Source organism: Filicampus tigris, chromosome 18 (assembly GCF_054856515.1).
Source record: "Filicampus tigris isolate MCC_2025a chromosome 18, RoL_Ftig_1.0, whole genome shotgun sequence".
Classification (NCBI taxonomy): Eukaryota; Metazoa; Chordata; class Actinopteri; order Syngnathiformes; family Syngnathidae; genus Filicampus; species Filicampus tigris.
This window is the reverse complement of record NC_141234.1, coordinates 2,865,500-2,889,865: the sequence shown is the minus strand read 5'-3', so window position 1 is coordinate 2,889,865 and position 24,366 is coordinate 2,865,500. Positions and strand designations below refer to the sequence as shown.

The following is a 24,366-nucleotide window of genomic DNA, read 5'->3' as shown; positions in this document are numbered from 1 at the left end:
CCTGGATGAGCGCGCTTATGAAAGATGGTGCGAGAGGAGACGCGGGAGCGGTGATATTTTTCCACATGGCCTACTTCTTTCCTCGGCCTCGTCTCGCCGACTCCCCTCCTCCACCGCGGCTCGGTCGTCAGCCGCCATGTTTGCGACTCCCCCGCGACCTCCCACCGACACGAGGAGGTCGCGTTGTCGGCGTTCGTCAGCGGGATTACGATAAAACTGCTTGAGGGATTTTGTTGACGTTGTGAGATGGAGCAACAATGGTTGTTGGCGATTTTAGCGTTTCTCTTCTCGGTAAATAATTCATGAATTGAGTGTGCAGCTGGTCCACAATTTTTGTGTTCATTCAAAGGAAAGATTTCGTTCCCTCCCAGTTATTTTTATTTTTTACTTCTAGTATTTTGAAATATATTTAATGCATTTTTTTACATATCGTCGCTGTCATGTGAAAAACACTCATCTCCATTTTTAAAATGTTTTTCTTATTTTTACATGAATCATGTTTCCGTGTTACAGACATCGCATTTAAGTGAAAATTTAAAAAGTTTCCAAAATTGGAGATAAGTGTTTTTCACAGGACAGCGACGATATGTTTTTATGTATGCACGTTATAGGCTTTGTTTGTTTTATGTATAATATTTAGAATTTAGAATTTTATTTATGTACGTTTTATTTTTATTGGTTTGTGATTTTCACCCAAAATATTTTTTCAGACCTCTTGATTCTCAATGTAAGTATATACTTAGAAAAAAAAAAAACACTTATTTTTTAAAATAATTCGTTTTGTGTATTTTGTTTTTGTTTGAAGAAATGTAATTAGTATTACTAAGTAAAAGAAGTAAACTTTAAAATTTAGTGTTTTAAATTTGTTCTTTACATTTTTTTACTGTTGTTTATTAGAATTAAACATTATTCGATTGCATTCATTCTTATAATATGACTTTAAATTTCTATATATACTGCATATTTTTTGTATTTTTAGTATTTTGTTTCAGATTTTTGCTCTGTCATTTTTACATTTTTAATTATTTTTTTTAGCATATTTTTAAATGTATTGTTAATCATATTCTATTTTTTCTTATATTTTTTCACCTCATGTAGTGTTTGTTTTTTAACATTAAAAACGTTTATTTTTATTTTCTCATTTACTACTTCTATCATTTTTTTCTTTTTTTTTTTTTCCCAAGTATTTTTTTTCCCTTTAGTATTTATATTGGTTCGATTCCTAATATTTTTTTTCCGACTCTTCCCGGTGCCGCGGCATCCTCGGGGAAAAGCAAACGCTCGCTGAGCCTCGGCTTTGCATTGCTGCCGGCACAATCCGATGAGGGAGGGGGCGGAAGCCACCAGAGGAATTGATGTCAGTTAGGGTCGAAAGGGGGTGGAGGGGCTTCTCCACCTCGCTTGCTCCTCGCGCTCGTGACGAACGCCATGAAAAAGAGTCCAAGTGACTCTTTGCAAAGGCGCTTGAAGACTGTTTGGCCTGGGCGGCCGTCTTACATAACCGGCAGCCAGCTGATTTTTGTGCGCTGCTGTAACATGATCGATCAATGAGGCACATTGTGCGTGTCACGCCTGATGATTGGTCGCCAGGGCCGCAGCCTGCCAGTCGCAAATATTTGCCGCTGTGTGGAAATGTGTGTGTTGGCCCATCATTGTGTGTGTGTGTGTTTTACTGTGAGGCGCACAGGGCCTGAATTCATGATTGCTGTCTGGCTTGCATAGCGTGTGTGTGGAAATGCGTTTTTGTCTGCGTGTGTGTACCAGTTTTTGACTGTGTGTCAGTGTGTGTGTGTGTTTTTGTCTTTGAGTATATGTGTCAATTAATGTATTTGTCAGTGTGTGCGTGTATCCTGTGTCTGTATGTGTCAACTTACTTGCCACTATTTGATTTTGACTGTGTGTGTGTGTGTATCTCTTTGACAGTTAGCACAGCTTCTACGCCATCACGTTTCTTATGTCTTGTACGCTTCCTGGTTTACTGGATACCGAACACACTCTCAGGAGAAAAAAGATAAGTGACTGTTTGGATGCCAGGGCATGCGTGAAGAAGAAAGTAGGTCAAGTAGATGTCAAGATGGTAGATATGCATGCATGTGTGTGTGTGTGTGTGTGTGTGTATATGCATGCGGACTTGTTCTTTTAGCCGCAACTTTAATCAATGGCAAGACTCCACCGGGAAACAGACCCACAGAGCTGATTTAGCGACGCGAGAGTTGGTCCAAAAATATAGTGACGTTCACTTTCAGGCGAGATATCAAAATTGCGACATATTCCTGATGATTGCGTCATCCATATTATCGTCCAATCAGAATGTGCAGATGTTGCCGGGCACATTTACATGGATCAACTCGCGTTATAGTCCTCGGTGAGTTTTTTTTGTTGTTTTTGTTTGTTTTGTTGTCTCGATGTCATCATTCGGGCACAACTTCCGAAGGACTGGCAACTTCTCCATCGATTCTTCCAAAAAATGCGGGTGGAAAAAAAATGTGAATATTGGTTGTCATGTTTGTTAGTGACTCAGGAGGAGACGGGGTGAGTGTCGACCTCGTGAGTGAGAGAGGGAGAGAGAGAGAGAGAGAGAAGAGCACACTGACTTTTAATCTGCTCCAATTCCTTCCGAGCGACGCTCTCGCATGAATGCACGCCCTGCCGGGCCGGGCCGGGCCGGGCCACCAGGTGCTCCAGTCAATATTGCAAAGCCACTGAAACACGAGACTTAACGCTAGCAAACCGTCTTTTAGTCTATTTGAATGTACGAGAGAAGAGTTTGTGACTTTGGGGTCCGGCACGAGTCACCCTCTCCCTCACTATTCCAGAACTTGAGCGCCTTCGTCCGCATCGCGGTTCATTTGGCGCAATGGCGTCGACTGTTAGCTAGCGAGAAGGTAGCATGAGAAGGGAGGTGGGATCACTTGGAACGGTCATGATAGATCAAGCGTCTTGATGTCGTCGTAAGCACTGAACGTTATTCATCAGTTTTTATGAGATGTTTTGGGGCTCCTCCATCTTGCACTCTTTCGTTTTCATTATTACGGATCAGATTTTCTATCGAATTGGGCTCATGTGTCGCGCCACCGTCATTCATGTCCGTAACCATTTACGAGGGTTGAGTTGGAACGTCCGCTCGTTTAATTGCCCGTCTTCTCAGCGCCGAGCCATTTAAAATCCCACTAGTCGGCTCGTAAGCTTCTTTCCTTGTCCCCCTTCTCCCTCCTAGCCTCAGTCAAGCCAGAAGCACGCCGTCACAATGTCTCACCTGAGCCCCCAGTGCGTCAATCTAAGCTTCAACAAAGTCGCTGTTTTGAGGGAAACAAATCCCCCCCCCCCCCGGAATTTGGCACTGTTGCGCCTTGTTGGGATTCTTTGAGAATTCAGCCCCTGAAGATCATTTTATTGCGCAACATGAAATTTAGTAGACATGTCTACAATGAATAGACCCACAAGAGCAGATTCTCAAGCCGTGGATGAAAACATGCAGGAAGCTATTTGGGACTGAAGTGGCCATTTTAGGGTTATTTGGGGTTATTTTGACAATTTCCCTCAAATTTGGCGACTCGCCGTAAAACACCAAAATCGAACATCTCAAAATGTTTGAAAATTCAGTCCCTGCAGCCAGCTTCACCGAGCACCATGAAATTTGCTCGACACATCGAGCTTGAGTAGTAGACTAAAAAAAAAAAAAATCTCAAGAAGCCACGCCTGAAAACACAGCCTCAAAGGTCTGACGTTTTGGTCTGAATTGGCCATTTTTGGCTCAATAGGTCTGCCAAAGAAAAAACTGTCCTCTACCAAATTTGGAACCACTTAAGCAGACACGCGGTTGGCTCTAAATTCCCAAACATTGTTACCAACGCGTGTCAGCGTAGCCTGGTAACACTTTGATCTGATGACTGCCAAACCCACCGCTCGACTCGTGACGCCACTCGCCAGCACCCCCTACTGGCGCAAGTGTACCACGCCATAACTGCTCTTCCGACGCCCCGATTCCTTTCATAGCTCCTCGCCATTTTAATGACTGTTATTATGCTTTTCCTTTTTGCATCCTTTGTTTCCATAGCGAGACGCTAAAACACTCGGCGCGGTTTGTCACTCCTCCCGCTGGGCTCCATCGTTACTGGGTCACTAGTTGTTAAGCTGGAGCGACTTCTCTTAACAGGCTTTGCTCCTAATTGAGATGCACTATAATTATCGTCCCGCAGGCATCCAGAGTGCACAATCACCCCCAATGTGACTCAAGCCCTGAACGCTGCAGTTGCTGGTAGTCTTACACGACTGAATAATTCATTTCTTCTCATATCGCCCCCCCCCGCCCCCCCCGGCCCCCCCGTGTATATCACGTCTGATGTATCGCTGTCCGCTATCCTACTTAACCCTCACATTGATTGTGTCGTACGGTGTCTGGAAAATTGGACCCTGAAGTTCTCTGACGAGCTTTGACAGGTACCGTGCGAGGGCGAGGGAGAGTGACGGCGCTCTCGTGCGAGGCATGATGGGAATATGACGAACGGAGCACACCTTGAAGCATCTGAAATGAGTGTCTTCATGTCAAATTTCAATCAAAAGTCCGTTTTGGAATGGTTGTGTCGATCATGCTTTTTCAATTGAATGAATTGTAGCTAATTAGGTGGGCAAATAATATGCTCAACAAATTTAGCATGTTAGCGTGTGACTCTGGCTGACGGGTGGACACCGAGATGAATCGATGACAGCGGCGCCCCCTGTGGATGAGTGAGCGACAGATCGATGGCGCCGTCGACACCTCCCCCTTTCTAACTAATAGTCATCTGTGTGTGTGTGTGTGTGCCATCTGTCAGAGGACCCTTTAATAAGCACCCACCACTTAACTCCTCAATAAAAAAAACTCTGTATAACAATTAACAATGCGGCCATATTGACTCTAATTACTTCAAGATGCTAATCGCTATCGTGTGTTTTTATTGAACGCATCCCATTTACCACAAAGGATCATTATAAAAAAAAAATAAAAAAAAAAAGAACTGAAAGGAGGGGGGAGGGTCCCGTTCAAGCCCCCCCCCTACACTAGCAGGTCCCTTCTGTCACCCGACCACCTCCACCCATTTCCTCCGCTAATCCCCGGCCTGCCTTCGTCCCCGTCTGTAGTTGCCGTACTCTGCTGCAGCCCCCTATTTTTTTTTTTTTTTTTTTTTTTTTAATCTGAGCATGTAATCGCTCAATAGCATTCCAACAGGGGGGTTGTATGGCACTGCTGTTGCGGGTCTTAAAGGTGTAAAGTGGTCTTAATAGAAGGGGGAGGGTGAAGAGGAAGGACCGCCTTTACGGGGGGCGTGACGCTTAAGGTTCACTTATACTCTCAAGGGCGCGACCATGAATCGAAATGTCCCCCAAATATGAAAACGACAACAGAATGTTTTTTGTTTAAGACGTGCTAATCTGCAAGAGTTGAATCAAAGCAGGTTCTCTTGTTTGTTAAATTTGTTTTTTATCAGTGGAAAATGTTAAAATAAGGCTCTTCTGCTCTTGTGTTACATGATCCTGCATCACACCGGGGGCTAACTTGTGAACGTGAGCACCCGGCACTCGGTTCTCCCGCCCTGTTGGTTTGTCATCAGTTGACCCTGTCGTCCACCGACTTTTTGAAACCCGCCACGTTTAATCATGTGCCCGACGTCGTGCTGCTGTGTCAATTTGCGCCGTTGCTGTGTGAAAGGTGGCTCCATTTGTGTTGACGGAAACACTTTCACTCTGATTCCGACTGACTGGTGTGCGTGAGGGTGTGCGTGTTGAACATTCCTGAAATAACAAAACGATGGAGGGAGGAGTGGTGGTCTGTTTCGTCTGCAGCTCTTAAAGCGGCAGCGTCGACTCCTTCCGCCTTACGTCGCCTTAAAGCCATTTTCACGATCCATTTTTAACCTGCAACGCTGGCTCGGACCTCAAAGTCGACTCTCTTCTGCGGAGCTAAATAATTCATGCTTTGTCTAAAAATGCGGGGGAAATATGTGCAGGCAGCTGGTCTCCCCAGAGTTCCGCATCCGCTTCGCACTGAGGCCCAATGTTCAGAGGGGGCGGTTCTGCTCGATGTGTTAACACGTACAAGCTCAGACGTTCCAGATCCTTCTGTTTCCCTCAGAATTCAACCCCCCTTCAAGTTGACCTCAAATCCTTCTGTAATTTTTTCAGATGTTGTTTATTTGTCCCATCTGCTGTCCAAAAATTCCAGCCGATTGAATTTCTCCGTTTTGTTTGATGCTTTTATTTGGCTTTGACCCACTTTTTGGACTTCCCGCGGGAAGCCGGTTCGTCCTCAGGAGGTCTGCGAAAACGCTTTCTAATCGGCACTGAATGGACAATCAACGAACAAAACTTGGTTCTCCCTGAATTTCAATGGTTCATCCTATTCAAACTTTTTTAAGGGGGCCAAGTATGTTTCTCACAGATGTCTTATCTGTGATGACTGTCGAGGTCCAGTCACTTTCTGAATGATTTTCCGTTGTGTTAGAACCATTCGCAGTCTTTTGTACACTTTGTCTCCTTGTCGTGCGTAAATGAAAAAAAAAAAAAAATCCATAGATCCTTCCTCTCGGATGGTCACGCTGTTTGCGCAGCAAAACAGCTGTGAGTGATTCAGCTGATTCCCGCTCCAGGACATTTACAGATTGTTCTAAAACACTATGTTCACGCTAGTTGGATGTTGTCACATGACAGTCGTCTTGTTCTGAGTATTTGTCTCCCCGGCCAAGAGCTCTTCCATGAAACAAAATGGAAGCTGGACGAATATAGCGGAACAAAATATGAATGGGGCCCGCTGGCATTGTAGTTTCAATTCAAACCCACTCATGGAATCAAATGTGTAAATATTTCCTAGAATATTGATATCAAAACCAAGATTGTTGACAGGAAAAGCAATGATGTCATGGCATCACGCGAGGATTGTAGCACACAACACCAATGCTAGCAGCTAGCGTTAATTTCCCCTACCAGTTGTGGAGTTAAAAGACATATGACAGTCCAAACATTTTGCGATGTCCAAACTTGAACCAAAATAACTACCGGGCCAGCGTCTGTAAGATACGTGCTGGCCTGAGACATACTGGCCCATGGCCATTGGGCCACCATTAATGTCGTACCCCGAATTATGCTATTAGGCTAACCCCATATCATTTACCGAACTCATCTCCTGCCCTATATGTACTGTACATATCCTCTGGAAATTTCCTAATGTCGTTTGGGGAAAAGGAAAAGCAATTTTGAAGTGTCGCAAATTCTGTATTTTGTGAAAGTGCCGTGAGGTTTCATCAGGCCGTTTTCCTTTCATTTGTTGACATCAATAGCAAAGTGGAGTGAGCTGGGGTGGAGGTCTGGGTGGGTGTCAACAAAGAGAGAATGGAGGAGGGCACAGAGTGGCGGCGTTTGTCCCAGGCCGATGAATGAAATCTTTATCCCACACGCGGAGGCGACGCAAAGTTTTATCATCCACCCCCCCCCCCCACACACACACTCTCATTTCATCTGTTTTTGTCCTTTCTTTTCTTTTGCTTTCTGTCATGACTTGTCTCCTTTCCCTTTCGAATGAGCACACTTCCGCCTGGAAAGCTCAGCCTGGGTTCTCTTCGGCAGCCCCCTGCTGGAGGCAAGACTACCCTACAAATGCAGCAAAAAGTTACTGGCACAACCCAATAAATATTGGTTAAGACCCAATTGCAGAAGCTAGCGCTTTGGGTAACATTTTGACATAATCCGAATGAATGAAATTGAGGTTTATGCATAATGGGTTTAACTCTGAAGTTGTCTGCTTCCATTCTAGTCCCCCCCAAAAAATATTGCTCATATTATTTCATAGCAAACATTGCCATCCGACTGAACTGTGTGCAATAATATAAACGTGTGAGAACCTAGTCCTTTTTCCTCCCTCTGCTAACAATTTCTGTTAGCATAACACATTAGACGCTGTATCAGCTTAAGTTGTGGAATTTCAAGTCCATGAACCCTCCATGCTGCTTCATCAGAATACTTAATTCATCCCTGAGGGGAAATGATGATCTAATTTCGTAAGACTTTGAGATTGTGCCGCTTCAAGCCGCAAACCAGGCGGCAGTTCTTTGGGAGCTTCGAAACAGGTGTTGAGGCACAACTGGACACTCCTGCCGCACCCTTTAAGAAAAAACAAAAAAAACAAAACTGTTGGTATTTGTTAGAGGGAAGGACCGCATTGACTGTGTGCCAACAAGCGACTGATGGTCAGGACGGCGTCCTTGAATGTGACGCCCAGTTGTTGGCGTTCTTTTTGGGCACCTGTCGCCCTTGGCGAAATGCGGCACTCAGTTTACCTCCACATCATTCAGCTTGGCATTTTTCTCCACCGCTAACATTTAACTTGTGGAATGCGCAAAATACGACTGTGCCTAATATATTGTCCTTCCTTGTTGTTCTTCTTCTGTGGGGTCTATTGCTAGTGAAACAGCATAATTAGCGCCCCTAACTTATAAATGTCCTTCAGATGCAAGGAAGCCAATTTGGAGCGATGGTGGCTGGATGTTGTCAAGTTTGCTTGCACCATCAAGCAGTGCGAGGTCTGAAATGTACTCTCAAATGTTTGCTCATATCTCAAGACGCAGAAATTGGCCAAGCGACAACGCTTTATTGGCAAACACTAATTGGAATGTATCATATTTGTGTTTGGTCAAACATTTTACCAAAGATGTTAAAGCAATTTACATAACCCCCCCCCCCCCCCCCCAAAAAAAAAACATTACAATTCACATGCCAGGCCAGTAGTTGGCAGTGTCACTCAAGTCTTATTCGTAACAGTTCGCCTGCATTTAAAAAAACAAAACAAAATGTCTTTCTTTCGTTTAATCTCAAAATGGTTGCTTGCATTCTAAATATAAACATATAGTATATCTTTTTGGTTGAAAGAAACATTTTTACTGCAGTAAAGTGTTTTCACTGCCATGTCTAGAAACTAACATCTTCCAATCACAACACTGCCCCCCCCCCCCACCGGTGGTACTGCAACACATTTTAGACCGTATAAAAAAGCCTTTGGACGCACCACTTGTCACCCCGGTCAGCTGCTGCGTCGGGCGTGTCGGGGGTCTCCCAGACGAGCATATACATGTGATGCGTCAGTCACGGCGTTTGACGGTCAGTTGCAGGGCGTGGACGCATTTCTCTCAACCAGGTCTTTGTGCTATTAAATCCTGACGCGACAGACGCTTAGGCATGCTTGGAATAGTTTGGCCAACATATGGGCGCACGTTAGCCCACAAGGAGAAGAAGAAACTGCTAGATGTCCCGATTGAAGTGGCCCGTGGGTGTGTGCGTATAAGTACTTTTAGATGTGCGTGCGCGCGACATGTGCCAGCTTGTCATCGATGTCATAGCAGTTCAGCCAAGCCATTGCGGGTGCGTGCGTGTTTTTAAACTTCAAAAATGTTGCATAAACACACTTGAAATTTGCTAAACGCTTTATTTATGGTCCGATGAAACCGAGGTTGAACTTCTTGGCCTTGATTACAAAGGGGAAAAAAACCACTGCTTATCGCTAAAAGAATCTCATAACCGTCAGCGAGGCATGACGGCGGCTGCTTTTATTCTTCAGCTGGAACGGGGGGGCTTTGGTCAAGGTGGAGGGAATTATGAACAGTTCGAAGTAGCAGTCAATGTTGGCACAAACCCTTCAGCCTTCTGCTGCAAAGGGGGGAAAAGCCTACTAGAACATCTGATTTGGGGTTGATCAGAATGTTGTCGGGTGAATGCTGACTTCCACTTTACATGCGTTTGAATATGATTGGCCACATCTCCAGTGTGTAACTAAGTAAGCTATTGTAACTAAGTAACTGTAGTTAAGTTACTGTTTGTTTGTGCTGACCCTCTCGAAAAAGTGCACATTTTTTTTGAGGGTAGAATTGTTCAGGTAGGTGACATTTTTATATGATAAAAGTCTGTTATTTGAACAGAGGGGGTGTGTAGACTTTTTACATCAAGTGTATCTGAACTTGACATTCCACGTACAAGCAGTTCAAGGTTTTGGGGTCACACGACTTCACGTCAGTCACACTTGAGGGAGTCAACATCATCAGCCTGATGATGATGTTGTTGACGTGTTTAAAAAGACAAGTAATCTGATCTTTTTTTCTTTCTTCTCTTTCATATGCGCTCCGCTACTTCTCCAAAGGAAAGTAAACACCGTGTGCCCTCTTCGGTCAAACTTCTCTTGGCAGTGTTTTGCTTGTGTTCTCGACACCTCAGGGTCACTTTACCGGCCCCCTTACTCAGCCCTTTTTTTTTTTTCTCCCCCCCTTGTATAATCCTGAGCTCCTGTGCTGTTGCCGTGGCGACCAGTCACGCTACTGGCCCCAGTCTGGTCCCTGTGTCTTTTTGTGGTTTGCAACGAAGGTCCTCGCGTGTGAGTGGAGATGTTTTGGCGTTGATGTGTGAAAGAAGAGAGACTGCCTGCTCAAGGAAATGTTCAGCAACGCTTGAAGTTTATCAGTCTCGTTAAAAGAGTTTTTTAACGGAGCGTGCGCCTTTCAACTAGTGTTAGTGTGTGTGTTGTGGTGATGTTTGTGCGTGTGTGGGTATAGTGTATTAAAACAAATGGTCCATATACAAACACAAAGTATGACACAGACATGTAAAGTTTGTTAGATTTGGAAAAATAAAAAAAACATGTAATTTTTAAGTCCAAAAGTCCAAATCGTCACTGTCCAATGAAAAGCTTGTACAGTATTGCACAGTTTGAGTTTTTTCTGTTTCTTCCACTTTTAAATAAAAAAATTAATGTTTCATACTATAGACACATTAAAAAATATATATACCTGTATATATTTTTATAATCATGACAAGAGATTAATTACAAGAGGAAAAATTAAGAAATTATAAACAAGTCACATCAAGTCAAAAAATGTGAATATTAAAAACGCGTTTAATGGCATGAGCACGTATCGGTGCTCTGTTACGGCATGTTCTTAAAATAAATAAATAAGTAACTTGTACTTGGTCTTAAAGTGGCATTGGCGCATCGCTCGTATCTCCAGTTGGTTTACATTTAAAAATTGGTTGGTTTACATTTAAAAAAAATCACAACGCTTTCTATGCAATCGTTTGTTTTCTTTCCAAAAACCATGATGTGTAAGAATAGAATTGTTATTCATAACACTCAAGTTGACTATTATATATTGGCCTTTTTAAAAATTAAATAAGGCGAGTAAAATAAGAGAAACACACCTGCTTAAGACACAAGCGCACCTATTATATTGTACAAATCATTTTCAAATGCATCACTATTTTACTCTTTTAATTGCCTCCGACTAGCTTGTGTACCTAATAGAGTGACCAATGAGTTTCTAGATTATTGATGTACACCTCCAGTATTGTGGTTAATTATTCATCACCCAGTGGAGCATTTGATGCATTCAAAATGTATGTGTAATAACCGATGACAGCCAGTTTGTGTCGTAAAGCGTTACCAAAAAGTGGGCGTGTGCGTCGTCACAAATATGTGAGACATAAACTGAGGCGCACTCACACACACCGTCAGTCTGCTACAATGCTAGGCTACATACACATGCGTCGGTGGCTATGACATCATCAGGCTGGTCAAAGTCCAGTTCCTCTATCCGGCTTAGAGAAGCGCGCACACACACACTTTGATGAACACACACACACACACACACACACACACACACACACACAGGCGGCGGATAGTTGTCGAGACTGACGGATTATTGCGGACGTCTTCCCTTTGACAATGTGGATCTTGGGCCTCCCTCCTGCTCCTCCTCCTCCTCCTCGCTCACCTTGCTGTCGAAACGCCGACCGCCTCTGACTGTCCCGGCGGGGGAGGGATGAGTTCCGCGGCGGCGTACAGACAGTTCCTCCAGGACTTGGAGGACAAACGAGGTAGACTACTTTGGGATCCCAACCATCCTAGTAGTGTTGTTTTGACTTCTTTAACTTTTGAGCAGGTTTTGTGTTGTGAAAATGAGGAAACAGAGCACGCTGCTCACCAGGCGATGAGGTGAATCAGTGTCAGCTGAGGGTTGGGCAGGGAAAAAAAAATGATGTCATACCTGCTCTTCAGGAGTTGGTCTAAATGTCACACCATTTTAGGTTAAGTGTCGCGACAGTATATGAGCTTTGTGTCGTTTGGGCTGGGCGATAGGGACTTCAAAGAAATGTTTTCACCACCCAAAAATTTATTTATATGATGGTGAATAAGATTTTCCCTTGTCGAAACAGTAGGAATAGCAAATGACAGTGAGATTCTTCCAGACAAGTTTTTCTTTTTTCTTTTTTTTTGGCATCTACATATAAGTTTCACTGAATTAGATTTTTTTTTTTAACAGGTACTGTATTCTTTAAAAAAAAAAAAAAAAAAAAAAAAAGTTACTCGCTTACTCATACCTCAGGTCAAACATTTCCAGAAATTCGTCAATTGTTTTTGTAATAACTTTTCAAATTCTAAAGAGACTTTATGGACATATCTACATCGACAACTTTATTTTATTTTTACAAATGCTTCATTAATTATCATTACATGGATTTCAAAATGACTGTTTATTATTGAAATAAGCTTATTTTATTTTTTTACATAACGACTAGTGGACTCCCGATATGCATCGTAGAGGGATAAGGGACACCTTAAGCGCAGATAGCCAAAATCTGTGAATTAAGGATGTTCATAAATGCCATTTAGAAAAAAATAAAAAACTTTTTTCCCCATTTCTTTTTCACAAAAAATAACATAAGCAGGGATTGGGTAAAACAAACAACAGATTGGGGGAAAAAATTCTTGCTCACGCATTTGTTTGATATAGTTACAGTAAATTCAAAATGACTTAGGCAATTATGCAATACTAATGTGTTATCTTACTTTTTTTTTTGCCCCTTGTACGAGTTACCCATGTGTAGCTTGAGCAGCTCGGGGCTAGTTAGCATCCGCCGCTAATTGTTTATTTTAGCCGTCTGCTTCATGGTGGTTGACATTGGATCCCGCGTGAATGTTTTTCAACAGAAGATGAGCGGAGGATGTTTGGTTTTCAGTGTCAGGTGATGCTATTAGTGTGGCAGCAGCTAAGCGCACGTAGCGTAGCTTCGAATGTCTGCTTTGGGGCCACGCTCAAGTTCTTTTTTTTGTGTGTGTTGAAAGTGAGTCGATAATGGTGAATGCGAACACTTTTTGAAAAACACTTGAGCTTGCACTTGTTTGTCGCATATGCTAATCTAACGACAGCTGTGTTACACGCTTGATTTTTTTTTTTTTTTTTTTTTTGTCTCTCGTACTGGTTTTCAACAAGTGGTCTTTTTGGTTGTTTTTGTTTTTCACTGCACACCTGCTAGCCACTTATGCATAGTGTCACGGAAACATAAGCTGCGACTAGTATTTCTGTCCAAAGCTGTGACAAAGGCACAAAACGTCTACATAACCCATTACATGTTCATGTGGGGTAAAGTAATTTGTTGGACAAAGCTCAGGTCGCTACAATGTTATCTTAACTTTGTAGCCCTTGACTGCATTTAAAATTTTTTGTGTTCTTTTCTGATCTCCAGCAGCCTGGCTCGGTTGTTGTTCCATGTCAGTGGCCTCGCATGTATGCTCATGTTTGTTCGCTGTTTGTTTTTCAGGTTCATGTGCCGAAGATCATGTTAGCATAACCTGTTAGCATAGCCTATCATGCTTGAAGTTGCCTACATGTTATGCTAGGTTCAGACAGAACACAAAATCACCTCGTTCCATCATGACTCCTGTTAACGCATTGTCAAATTTATCACAGCTCGTTTAGGCACTTGATTGACACTGCTCTGTTTGAGGCACAGCATCTTCATTTTGCTAACAAGTTACATGAGACTTCCTAAAAACAGTACAGTACCGCCTTGTCTATTTGCCTGTAAACTGTTTGATATGTATTGCAGCCCATTTACGCAGTCACTTGATACACACACATTAGTAACCCATTTACAAGTAACTTGGTTTATTTCAGTGTCAACACAATACGTGTTTTGTCCAGCGGCTCAAGGCAGTCATATGAAGGCTTTTGGGACTTTTGCGGTTAAGCTAACATTAGCGGTATTGTCGCAGCCGTGTCATGGGTTTGTTTTCTAGCAAAACGTAGTCACGCGGGTTCAAAGCCAGGTCCAATTGGATTAAAAGGGATTGCGGTCGTCAATGTTTGGATTGTGAAAAAGAAGAAAGGGGAAACAAAAAAACCAGCCCTGCATTATGCACTACATCTTGTTTGCTAACGGTCTGATGCGATTACGCTAACCGCGTTTTACTGTGTTTGTAAGGTTGTGATGATGGGAGCCAGGCGGAACGTGACTGCTAGCATTGCTTAGCGTCTGGACTTTAAAAGCTGGTTGATCAGGTTATGTAAACGCACTTTCAGCGCTAATATCTGAAGCTAGCTTCGTTATTTCGTTTGGAATTTCAAATTAGGGCTTTTGCTCAGGGTTAGGGTTGCTAGCCAAGACCAAGGTCTCAAATAAGTCTTTCAAATGTGTGTTTTATTAACTTTTCCAAGAAACCTGCTCAAAACAGTGCAGTGCTAAACTTAACTATTTACCAGGTAACCGAATGTGCCACAGCCCGTCTAGGCAATCACTTGAGACCAATCTTTGTTTTACAAATATGCACATATTTCCTAGAATCTATTAAAAATAGTACTGTGCCAAACTTAACTCCCGTTAACTCAAGTTTTTTACATTCAGTATGGCAAGACAACTAAACCCAATGTTCTATTTCAAACATACACTTGATGCGTCTTTTGACCATCACATGCTTTCCAAATGGATCACACTGATATTAGCAGCACTAAAATGTTTTATTGGGCTATTGGTGGTCACCATAGCAACGCCATGTAAAATGCCCACCAGAGTCTAGACTCCATCGCTCTAATTTCCTGCGCATCATCTGACTCTGCCTGAGGTAGAGTTTGTAGTTCTGGCCCCATTTTTTTTTTTCCTTTAGCGTTTTGTGCGTTTTCACCAGACAGGTTGGTGGGTGGTTTTCAAGCCAGGGTTGGCGTTTGAAAGTGATCGTTTTTTGTGATCGGCAGATCGATCGGAGCACCGCTAGTTTCAAGCAAACATTCGAAAAAAAAGTGGTTTTCAAAGTCAGGGTTCAAGGCAAAGTTAGGGATTGAAACGAGGGTCATCAATTTTTTTTTTTTAATTTCCGCTGAAGCTGCTGCAATAACTCGCTAGCATGTTCACAGTAGCCGCGTAGCAGACGTGTGTGCCATGATAAGGATGTTTATGGTTTTTTGCTTATCAGCGTCGCGACACTTGTGGGCGTTACCAGCTCATTCTGTCACATTAGCACCAATTACAGACCTTATGGCGCCGCCTGACGCGGCGGACTTTGATGTATAACTCCCCCAACGTGAGAACATTCTGTTGACACATTAGCCTGTTTCTAGGTGTGTGTGTGTGTGTGTGTGTCTGTTTGTCTGTGTGTGAGCTCGTTAAAACGGGATTACAGTCAAACTTTTAACGCAATTACGTGCTCCATTGATCACGCTCATGTGTGCCCATCCGGCAAACATTCCCGACGTGGCGGCGAATTTCCTGCTAGGCCGCATTGTGACTCGTGTGTCACAGCCCGTTTAGGCAGACAGCTCTGTTTGACACTCTTTTTACAAACATGCGCCCGACTAACATATAACAACTGGAAACGTAATTCCTCTTGATTCGCTTTTAAATACAGTGCAGCCCATTTAGGCAGTCATTTCACACCAGTCTACGCAGCCCATAACACATATTTATTATCTGCCTTTTTGCAAGAACTTTGATTTAAAAAAAACAAACAAAAAAAAAACATCATACAGCGCTTCAGTTTCAATGTTTTGTGATCTGTGTTGTACACGTGCACACAGTAACATTTTACTGACATAGGAAAAACATACTAAACCTAAAACTTTGCTCTTTTCCTCATGACTCTTTTTTTTTTTTTTTTTTTCTAATGTACTGCAGCCCGCATAGCCGTTTTATTCGAAACTTGATTCAAATCCGTGCAGTGCCGAACATAGCTCATGTCAAACTGAGTTTCAGATATACCACAGCCCATTTAAGCAGGCATTTCATACCACTGTACATTTTACATAACGCATGTTTCAAATGATCCAGTGCTAAATTTAACAGCCAAGTGCTTTCTCTTTCAATTTTCTAGCAGTGCGTTTCGGCCGTTAACTACGATGGATCCACACACACACGCACGCATGCAGGCACACACACAAGCTCCCTGTGACATACACTCCGAAGGAAGCTTGTCAAGTCATGTGCAACCTCCTGAAGACATAAACAAACACTCTTGAACCTGACACATAAAACCAACCCGTTAAGTCAGCATGGCTTCCTGATGGTTTTAACAAGACACTTTAACTAGCTCAAGCAAGTAAAGCATTCGAGAGTAGCCCTAGCGGTGTCAACATTCATCAGAGTGAGCTTGTGATGTCACGTGACTTGACGTCATGGCCTTCCCTGACAGCGCCGTAATTAACTGCTGTGTCGGGCGGGCGCAATAAAAGACCAGGCCACGAGGTCTTAATGGATGCGCGTCCATGGCAACGACAACAGCTGGGGTTAAAATGGAGGGCTCGGTTGCTGCGGCGTAGTGCTCAATTCCTGTGTATTTGTGTACACTCTTCACATTCTTTGCACCGCCAGACCCTTTCATTGTGCCCCTCCTTCATCCCCTTCACTTCGCCTTTTCCCATCGCTGACCTTCTCCGCCCGTTGTTTCTCTTCCTCTTCGTCTTCAACGCTCTCACGGCCCCCCCCTGAGAACGTTTCTAGCTGTGACGCTGGTATCAACGTGCCCTCAGCAAGAGCTCTCTGCTCTTTACCGGTTTAAATGTGTTTTGTGCGGCACTTGTAAGCAATCATTGTCGTCACTTTTCCTATATGGCGCAGCCCGTCAAGGCGGTCGCTTGACACCACTCCATGTTTTACACGTTTACACCATATCGACATATTTATGTGAAACCTGTTCCAAAATGTCCAGCACCAAACTATTTCGCCCGTTAACCCAGTTTCAAGATACCACAGCCCGTTTAGGCAGTCGCTTGACACCAGTCTGTCTTACATAAATACACATTAGTAACAGCAACAGACAGGGGAATCAAACTTGCAACGTCACACTGCTCTTTTTCTTAACAACTCGCTGTTTCGACGATACCGCCGTCAGTCTAGGCAGTTGGATAGTTGGGCCTGGATTACTTGCAATCTCTGCTGCTTGTTGTGACTCGTGAAATTTTGAGGTAGAGACACCATAAACAAATATCAAATCCACATGATAAATTCCTCCCTAATCAAATATAGATGTATCAACCCACTCTCTCCTCCCGGGGGAAAAAAGTTTTGAATGAAGCTTCCCTTTTTTATGAGGTCATAAATCTCTGCTTTGTGCGGTCGCCTCCCTCCTTTCCCACCGTCCGTCTCCATTCAGGGATTCTCCATGTGGTCCGACTTTGCTCTACGCACCCCCCCCCCCGCATTCCCCTCTCTGTTTTCGTTGATATTTGACAGTTGAAACGAGAGCCACTTCGACGTCAGCGCTAATGCTAATGCTCACTCCAGGAGTATACAGTATACCATCGTGTGTGGTAAAAGTCAAGATGACTTCACGCGTGTGTTTTTAGCGGACACACGCAGCCCCGATCACACGTCCATCAAGAGGTTTACTCTGCGTATCGAGCCGTCACTTCGCTTGATTATGTACTCAAGCGAAGGTGACCCTGAGGGGGAAGGAGATGAACAAGAGTGTCACTATAAACTGCATCTGTCTTGATTTGTGTTGTGCTGTGCAGGATGAGACAAAGGAACCGGGTAACTGGTTTGTTGACTGGAAACGAACACCATCCTACCGTAAACGTTTGCTGTGCTTCTACGCCATCTCTAAAGTTGACTTTGGACCTGACGGATGTATGCATGCATTATTTCTGGCCGAGGGATAAAATGTATTTAAGGAATGGAAATTTGAACACAAACGGGCCGATAATACACATAGAAAATGGAACACTCACGGGCACATATTCTTTATCCTCAGCGAAGAATGACTGTTACTCCAGTCTATGGAGGACTGGCGCCATCTACAGTATATCCATGTGCGCACACCAGGAGTAGTAGCACACTTGAAATGTGTAGTAGAGATTTTTTAAATGGCACTAGAGCGTTCAAAAAGTTGCTAAATTGTCACCTGACTGGTATGTACACTCGCTCCTCTTTGATCGCTCCCACGTTGTTAGTGTGAGACGCACACATCAGTGGAGACGCCTTTGATCTAAAGAAGACGCAAAAAAAAAAAAAAAAATGTATTCTGAGTAATAAACTTGAATCAATTATTCGGCTATCCCCAATGTTAGCATTTACCTTTAACTTCAAAGTCAGCAGGACTTGTCTGGAGACATTCTTGACTCTCCCCTATTTAACGAGTGTGTATGTGTGCGTGCGTGTTTAATGTTTGTGTGTTGAGGTTTGTTAATCCACACTCGTCAGTTTATGCAGAGGTCATGCTACTTTTAATCTCTTAATGGCCTCTCGGGGTGTCTTGTCTGTCTGCCCGCTAGCTTCCTGTGTGCAGCTATCCGCTAAGCCCAGCCTGTCAAAACATATCGTAAGATAACTGTCACTCACTCACTCACTCTAATTGTTTATTTTCCAAAGCTATCTATTCAAGTCTCTTTGTTGCGTGCATGCGTTCCGGGATTAGCTGAGTTGACACTCCGGGCTCGATTGCTCGTGCCCGTTTGACCCGCTCATGCCACACTCATGTCTGGGTGGTCCCCTCATCTGTCACTGTATGGAAAAGCTTCATGAAATATTAACAGAGGAGGACAGCTGTGTGTTTTCTCGCTTGAGCGGGTTCCCCCCTATGTCCTGAAAGTGGTACTGCATGGGGAGCAGAAACTGAGACATGCTCCAAAGTTGTCCAAATTGTTCTCCAGTTTTAGGCGCATGATGTTGCTACATAATAAGTTTCAAGTTTCATGCCGTCCATCGTTAAGAATTTCTATTTTTATTTTTTATGTAGTTGAGCCCGTTCAATGTTGCAGGGAAGATGCAGCGCGGTGCCAGCTGTCCAAAAGTCAGCTCTGTGGACCGTAACACCAGCAGTTGACATTTTATGTCAAAGTAAACAAAAAGACACGTTATGTATTTTACCAAACCGCAAAACGAATGAACATGCGTCTGAACATCGCAATGCTAACACGGAGGTGCTAACAAAACACACATGGACGTTGCGGTAGTTCTAACACAACAACTCTAAAACTACAACAGATTTTTGAGCACAAACAGTGCATCGACACGTTGAAAGACCACACTCGCAGGCATATATTCTTTATCCTCTGCAAAAAGCAGATAACGTTATTGCATTGTCATATGGCATTTGTCAGATTGTTGACATTTTATAGGCAATGTTGGAATATTCTGCAGCTGTTTTGTTTTTGTGGCTTGAATTGAAGATTAGAGGATACGTCAGCCTTTTTCCCCTGCTCATCATGTTTCCTGCCGTCCTCATCCTCCTATCACACAGCTGTCATTTTTACGGGTGTCTCTCACTTATTGTGTCGGTTATTGTGACCTTGTTATGCTGCGTCTGCCAAGGACGCTGACTGGGACAATTTGGAGTGGGGGGGGGGGGGGGGTTGGAGGGCGGTAAAAGGTGCACCGTAGAGATATGAGACATTTTAATGTACAGTAGTGGTTGTTTTTACAAATAGAGAACGAGTCACAAAAGGCGGCATTGTCCGTGCGGGGTGAGTAGCGGTGACATGTTTTCGTGCCGAATGAATGAAAGGAGCCATTCACTTCAGGACACAATACAAAGCTTATGATCATGCTCCATTTCTGTGGATTCATGTCATTTTTAGTCCTTTTTTGAAAGCCAATCACAAAGTATACACTTAAATCAACTGTAATGTAGTGGACATAACATTAGGTACACATTCTAATGAGGTCCCATATGAAAAATAGTAATAGTGCTCACTTTAGTGAGATGTTTGTTATTGTGGCTTGCAGTACATTTGTAAACCAGCACTGCGGTAGAATCTGATCTGTAAGATCGCAAAGTTGCTGCCTGCCTATGTGACTTTGTTTCATTGGTCTCTCCTGCCACACTGTGGTGAGCGATGGTGCGACCTTTTGCCACAGTTCCAGTCTTGCTTCTCATTATTTATTTTTGTGTGATTGCATTATTTACTCTTTGTGTAGTAGTTTATTCATGTAGTAATTCGAATGACAAACAAATGGATATTCCTTTGTAAAAATATACACCCAAAACATGAAGCAAATATATATTGTTTGTTCCCATTTCTAATGTTCACACACACGCTTCTTCCCGAGCTGTGAGTAACAGGAGACGTCCCGGTCGGTCTCTCCCGCCGGCTGACTCAGTCTTTGGCCTTCATTCGAAAAGCCCCCTCTTCACTGTACCCTCGGTCCCCTCCCGCCACAATCTGCGTCATAGTCAGCTGATGTCTAAAAGGTAAAAATAAGATCAAAATATCACAGCCGCGATGTGTCACTCTGCTCGTGGCAACGCCGGCAAACACATAAACACGCTTCAGGCAGGACTCCTTAACCCTCCTGTTACCATATGTTTGTAGGTCATTGTGACTTACTGTAGGTTTGATCCTATTTTTAGATATGAAAAAGTAAAGGAGAAAAATTTCAGCAAAAAAAACAAAGCACTTGCCCAAAAATTGTCCTAATTCAAAAGAAAAGTTTGGCCCTGAATAGCAGGGTTCAACTTTTGAATTGGAACCAGCCAATTCAAATTGTCAATAAATCATTTGTAACGGTGTACAGTTTGTGCGTGTATATGTCTGTGTCAAATTTGATGGACTTTGTGCCATTCCGAAAAGTAGACATTCCGATTTACATGGAGACGGTTATTCTTCAGTAAGCCACACGTATGTTGTTCTTTGCAGAGGATAAAGAATATATGCCTGTGAGTGTTGCTATATTATCTGTCTCCATGTGTTGCTCCGCCACCGCCCTATCCATCACAAACTTGATTCAGAACCATTCAACACCAAACTTAACTCCTGTCAACTCACTTTCCAATATACCGCAACCCTTTTAGGCAGTCACTTGAAACCAATTTTTGTTATGCGTATATACACATTACATTTACTAGAAACTGGATTCATACCTATTCAGTGCCACACCTGACTCCCGTTAACTGGTTTCCGACATACCGCAACCCGTTTAGGCAGTAACTTGACACCAATCTTTGTTCTGCAGATATGCATATTGCTTACATATGTAAAATGTTAACTCAGTTTACAGTATAACGCAGCCCGTTTAGGCAGTCAACTTAGGAACTATCTATCGTTATGCATATATGCACATTATTTACATATTCACAAGAAAAACATTCTATGCCAAATTCAAGTTTTCAACATACCGCAGCCCGTTTAGGTAGTCGCAGGAAGTGCACCTAGTGCTGATTGGAGGAACTGGAATTCACTGTAGAGGGCGAGTGAGCTTTAAAGAGAGGGAGGGAGAGAGAGAGGGAAAGAGGGCGGGCAACTCCATGGAGAGAAGCACTGTGCACTTGTTAAGCTGACTAGTTTTGTGTTTGTGACCCCGTGAGATGCTTTTGCCTCCCTTTGGATCCTAACTGGGCGTCTTTTTGGGGGGGGTGGCATGGACTTCCTGTGTGACCCGGGTATCATGGCGCCCATCCTGGTGGTGACGGTGCACTTCCTCACTGCAGCCGGCTTTTGGTTCTACCGCCGCCGCCGTCATCGTCAGCGTCTCCTCGCACCACTCGTGCCTGAAGGAGGTAATAACTGCCTTGGCAGGACGAAAGGAAGTATATCTTGTCATATTAGACATGAGCTCCACACTTCCTGTTGAGACTCCACCCACTCTTTGATTTCAGTCATGCTTTGCTAGCATCCTGTTGGCTTTTCTATTAGCTTTTGCGTCGCATTTAGCATCCGATTAGCTTTTTAGCATTTTGGGAATTGACACCTGTTGCCTTGTCAGGTTTTAGCATGTAGCATTAGCGCTCCAGGCTTGCTAACATGCGACCACCTCACTGTTCTATTTTAAAGGCAGACACGTTGTTTCTCCTGTTACAGTGAAACAACCTGCCTATGAGTATTTGCTCGTGCTCCGAGTCCATATTTGGATCCAAAAGCGAGGCCGTACTTTATCAGACGCTTTGTTAAACTGTTGGCTGCTCGCACAGTGAGCTCTTGATGCAAGTGGCCTTCCAGTAAGCTACTCGTGTGTTGTTGTTGGGGTTTTTTTCACTTGTAAACTTGCTGGCTACAACATGAAGCACTCCGCTGGCTAATGACATCAAAGTAATGACATCAAAGTAAAAACAAAAAAAAAGTCCAATAGCACTCAGTTTCCATTACTTTGATGCAGTTGTCTATACTAAGGCCTTTGTGCTTTGTCTCTTCCTCTATGGCTTTTTTTTTCTAGTTACATTCTTAATTGGGGATGTGAATGGTTATTTTTTTTATACCCTCCGATTGGCTGGCGACCAGTCCAGGGCCTCCTAACGCCCTCTCACCCAAAGTCAGCTGGGATAGAATCCAGCATACCCAATGGCTCACTGAAAAAAAGCAGTTGTCACACTCACCAAAGCTAAGGTGATGCTATCGATAATAGTCTCCCATTACAAAAATAATAAGGCTCCGTTTTGATTCATTTGACACTTTTTTTTTTGTCTGCTTTGATACTGGTTTCCCTCAGGGCTGCCTCCTCGGACCCTGATTGTTTTCTCTTAATGTCAAATTCCTCTAATTTGTGACTTCCTCTTGCTTTAATAGCAAATTCCTCATCTAACCTTTGATTTTGATTGTGTATATTGTCCCCCATGTCTAGCAATTGGCCAAAACATCCAGCTCGGGTCACATTGCAGGCTTAGTGTCTTAAGCCCATTTAGGATTTGTTGGTTTGCTCGAGACACGCGACTGATTTGATCTGCTGCAATGTGGTTGGCTCAAATGGTAGCTCGGCACCTTAGCGTGAGAGGTGAAACACATGCTGAGCTCTCTGGACTGACTGAAGGATGTATTTAATATTTTTCTTGTCTTTGGTAGTTACCTTGTATGGTGCAGGTGTACCTAATGTTGTGCTCTTTGAGAGTCTGCTGGTGAAAAGAGGAGGAACAGGAAGTCACTCATAAGGAATTGAAAGGAGTAATTTCCCCCCACAATTTAAAGATGAAGTCAACCTAAACATTAATTTTTTTCCAAGAATATGTTCTATGCAGGCCCACTAGTTGAAACAAGTCATTCCGATTAATATTGTGTTTGGAGAACATGTGTTGAGCAGTAAAATCCACCTGTTGTTTAATTTTTACACTGGATGGGTGGTCAGGCACTCCAGAGTTGACACGAAATGTAAAACTACAAGGGCCCCTCGACGCATCCCTGAGTGACACAGTCATCACGACAAACCTATTTGTCAAAAGAGCTTGATGTACGTTTTAAAGGCCAACTTTTCTACAGTCAATGAATTGTCCGATAGGTTGGTCAAAAAGAATATAATCTTGTGTGGTTTGGGTATGAATATAAAATGCACCCACAACAGGTTTCTCCCAGTGTGCTGCATGCTCATCTGATGACAGGCTAATTGGAGGTTGCTTAGTAGTGTGGACAGAATGTGCGTAGCTTGTTGTTCAGATTCACATTGGATTAGAAGACTGACAATTAAAACGTGTGAAACTTGAAAGTGAAACTGAAAGAGGAGATGACACGATGCCAGGAAGACCGGAGAAGGAAGGGCGAGCAGGGGAGATTAGAGCGAGAGTGGTGCTAATCTGAGTTGCTCCGGCGTGCGTCTGCTTCACGTCAGACCGGATGCGGCTGAAAAAAAATAAATAAATAAGGAAAGACGGGAGTCGCCCGAAGGGAAAAGGAGGCTGTAAGATTTGTGTGTGCACGTGAGAGCTGTCATTTGATGATGTCACTTTCTGTTTTGGCTTTGTATCCACGTTCCTTAAAACATGCAGTAAAATCTGATTAAATAGAATGTAAAGAATTAAACATATTGTGCATCGTGATTGATGAATTGTGGTGTGCATGCCTTGGCCACCTAGGGGCAGTATAATAGTCATGCGGTTATAGATGGTCACAATTCCTCAGTAAGATGCAGAAATAGTAGTTACAGAAGATAAATCCTTAATGCTTGGGTGTATTGTTATATTGTCTCTTTAGTGTTTGCGTGTGTTGATGCATTATTTGTTTTCAAATATGCATTGCCGATACTGATGCTTTTGGTGAGCTCGTCTATGGTCTTTTGCATTGTTTGTTAGCATTAAGCTAAGCAGAGTTTTTTTTTTCCTTTTTAGAATTTGACTCAGCATCCACAGCTCGCGCCGACTCGCTGCTGCCGCCTCTCTCCTACTTGGCT

The 24,366-nt window shown here is 43.3% G+C and overlaps 1 protein-coding gene across 10 annotated transcripts in view; it reads left to right on the top strand.

The window, feature by feature from the left end:
* macf1a (microtubule actin crosslinking factor 1a) overlaps positions 1–24,366 on the top strand; it is a 124,808-nt gene that overhangs the window by 11,870 nt on the left and 88,572 nt on the right. The window contains exon 1 of one of the 10 annotated variants that reach the window (XM_086013988.1): positions 11,526–11,886. The exons of 8 other annotated variants lie outside the window; for them this stretch is intronic. In XM_086013988.1, coding sequence (XP_085870114.1) covers positions 11,832–11,886 — 55 coding nt within the window. In that variant the 5' untranslated portion in view covers positions 11,526–11,831. Of the gene's footprint in view, positions 1–11,525; positions 11,887–21,529; positions 21,776–24,366 lie in introns of those variants that run through there. One more of the 10 variants, XM_086013986.1, reaches the window with a different exon arrangement.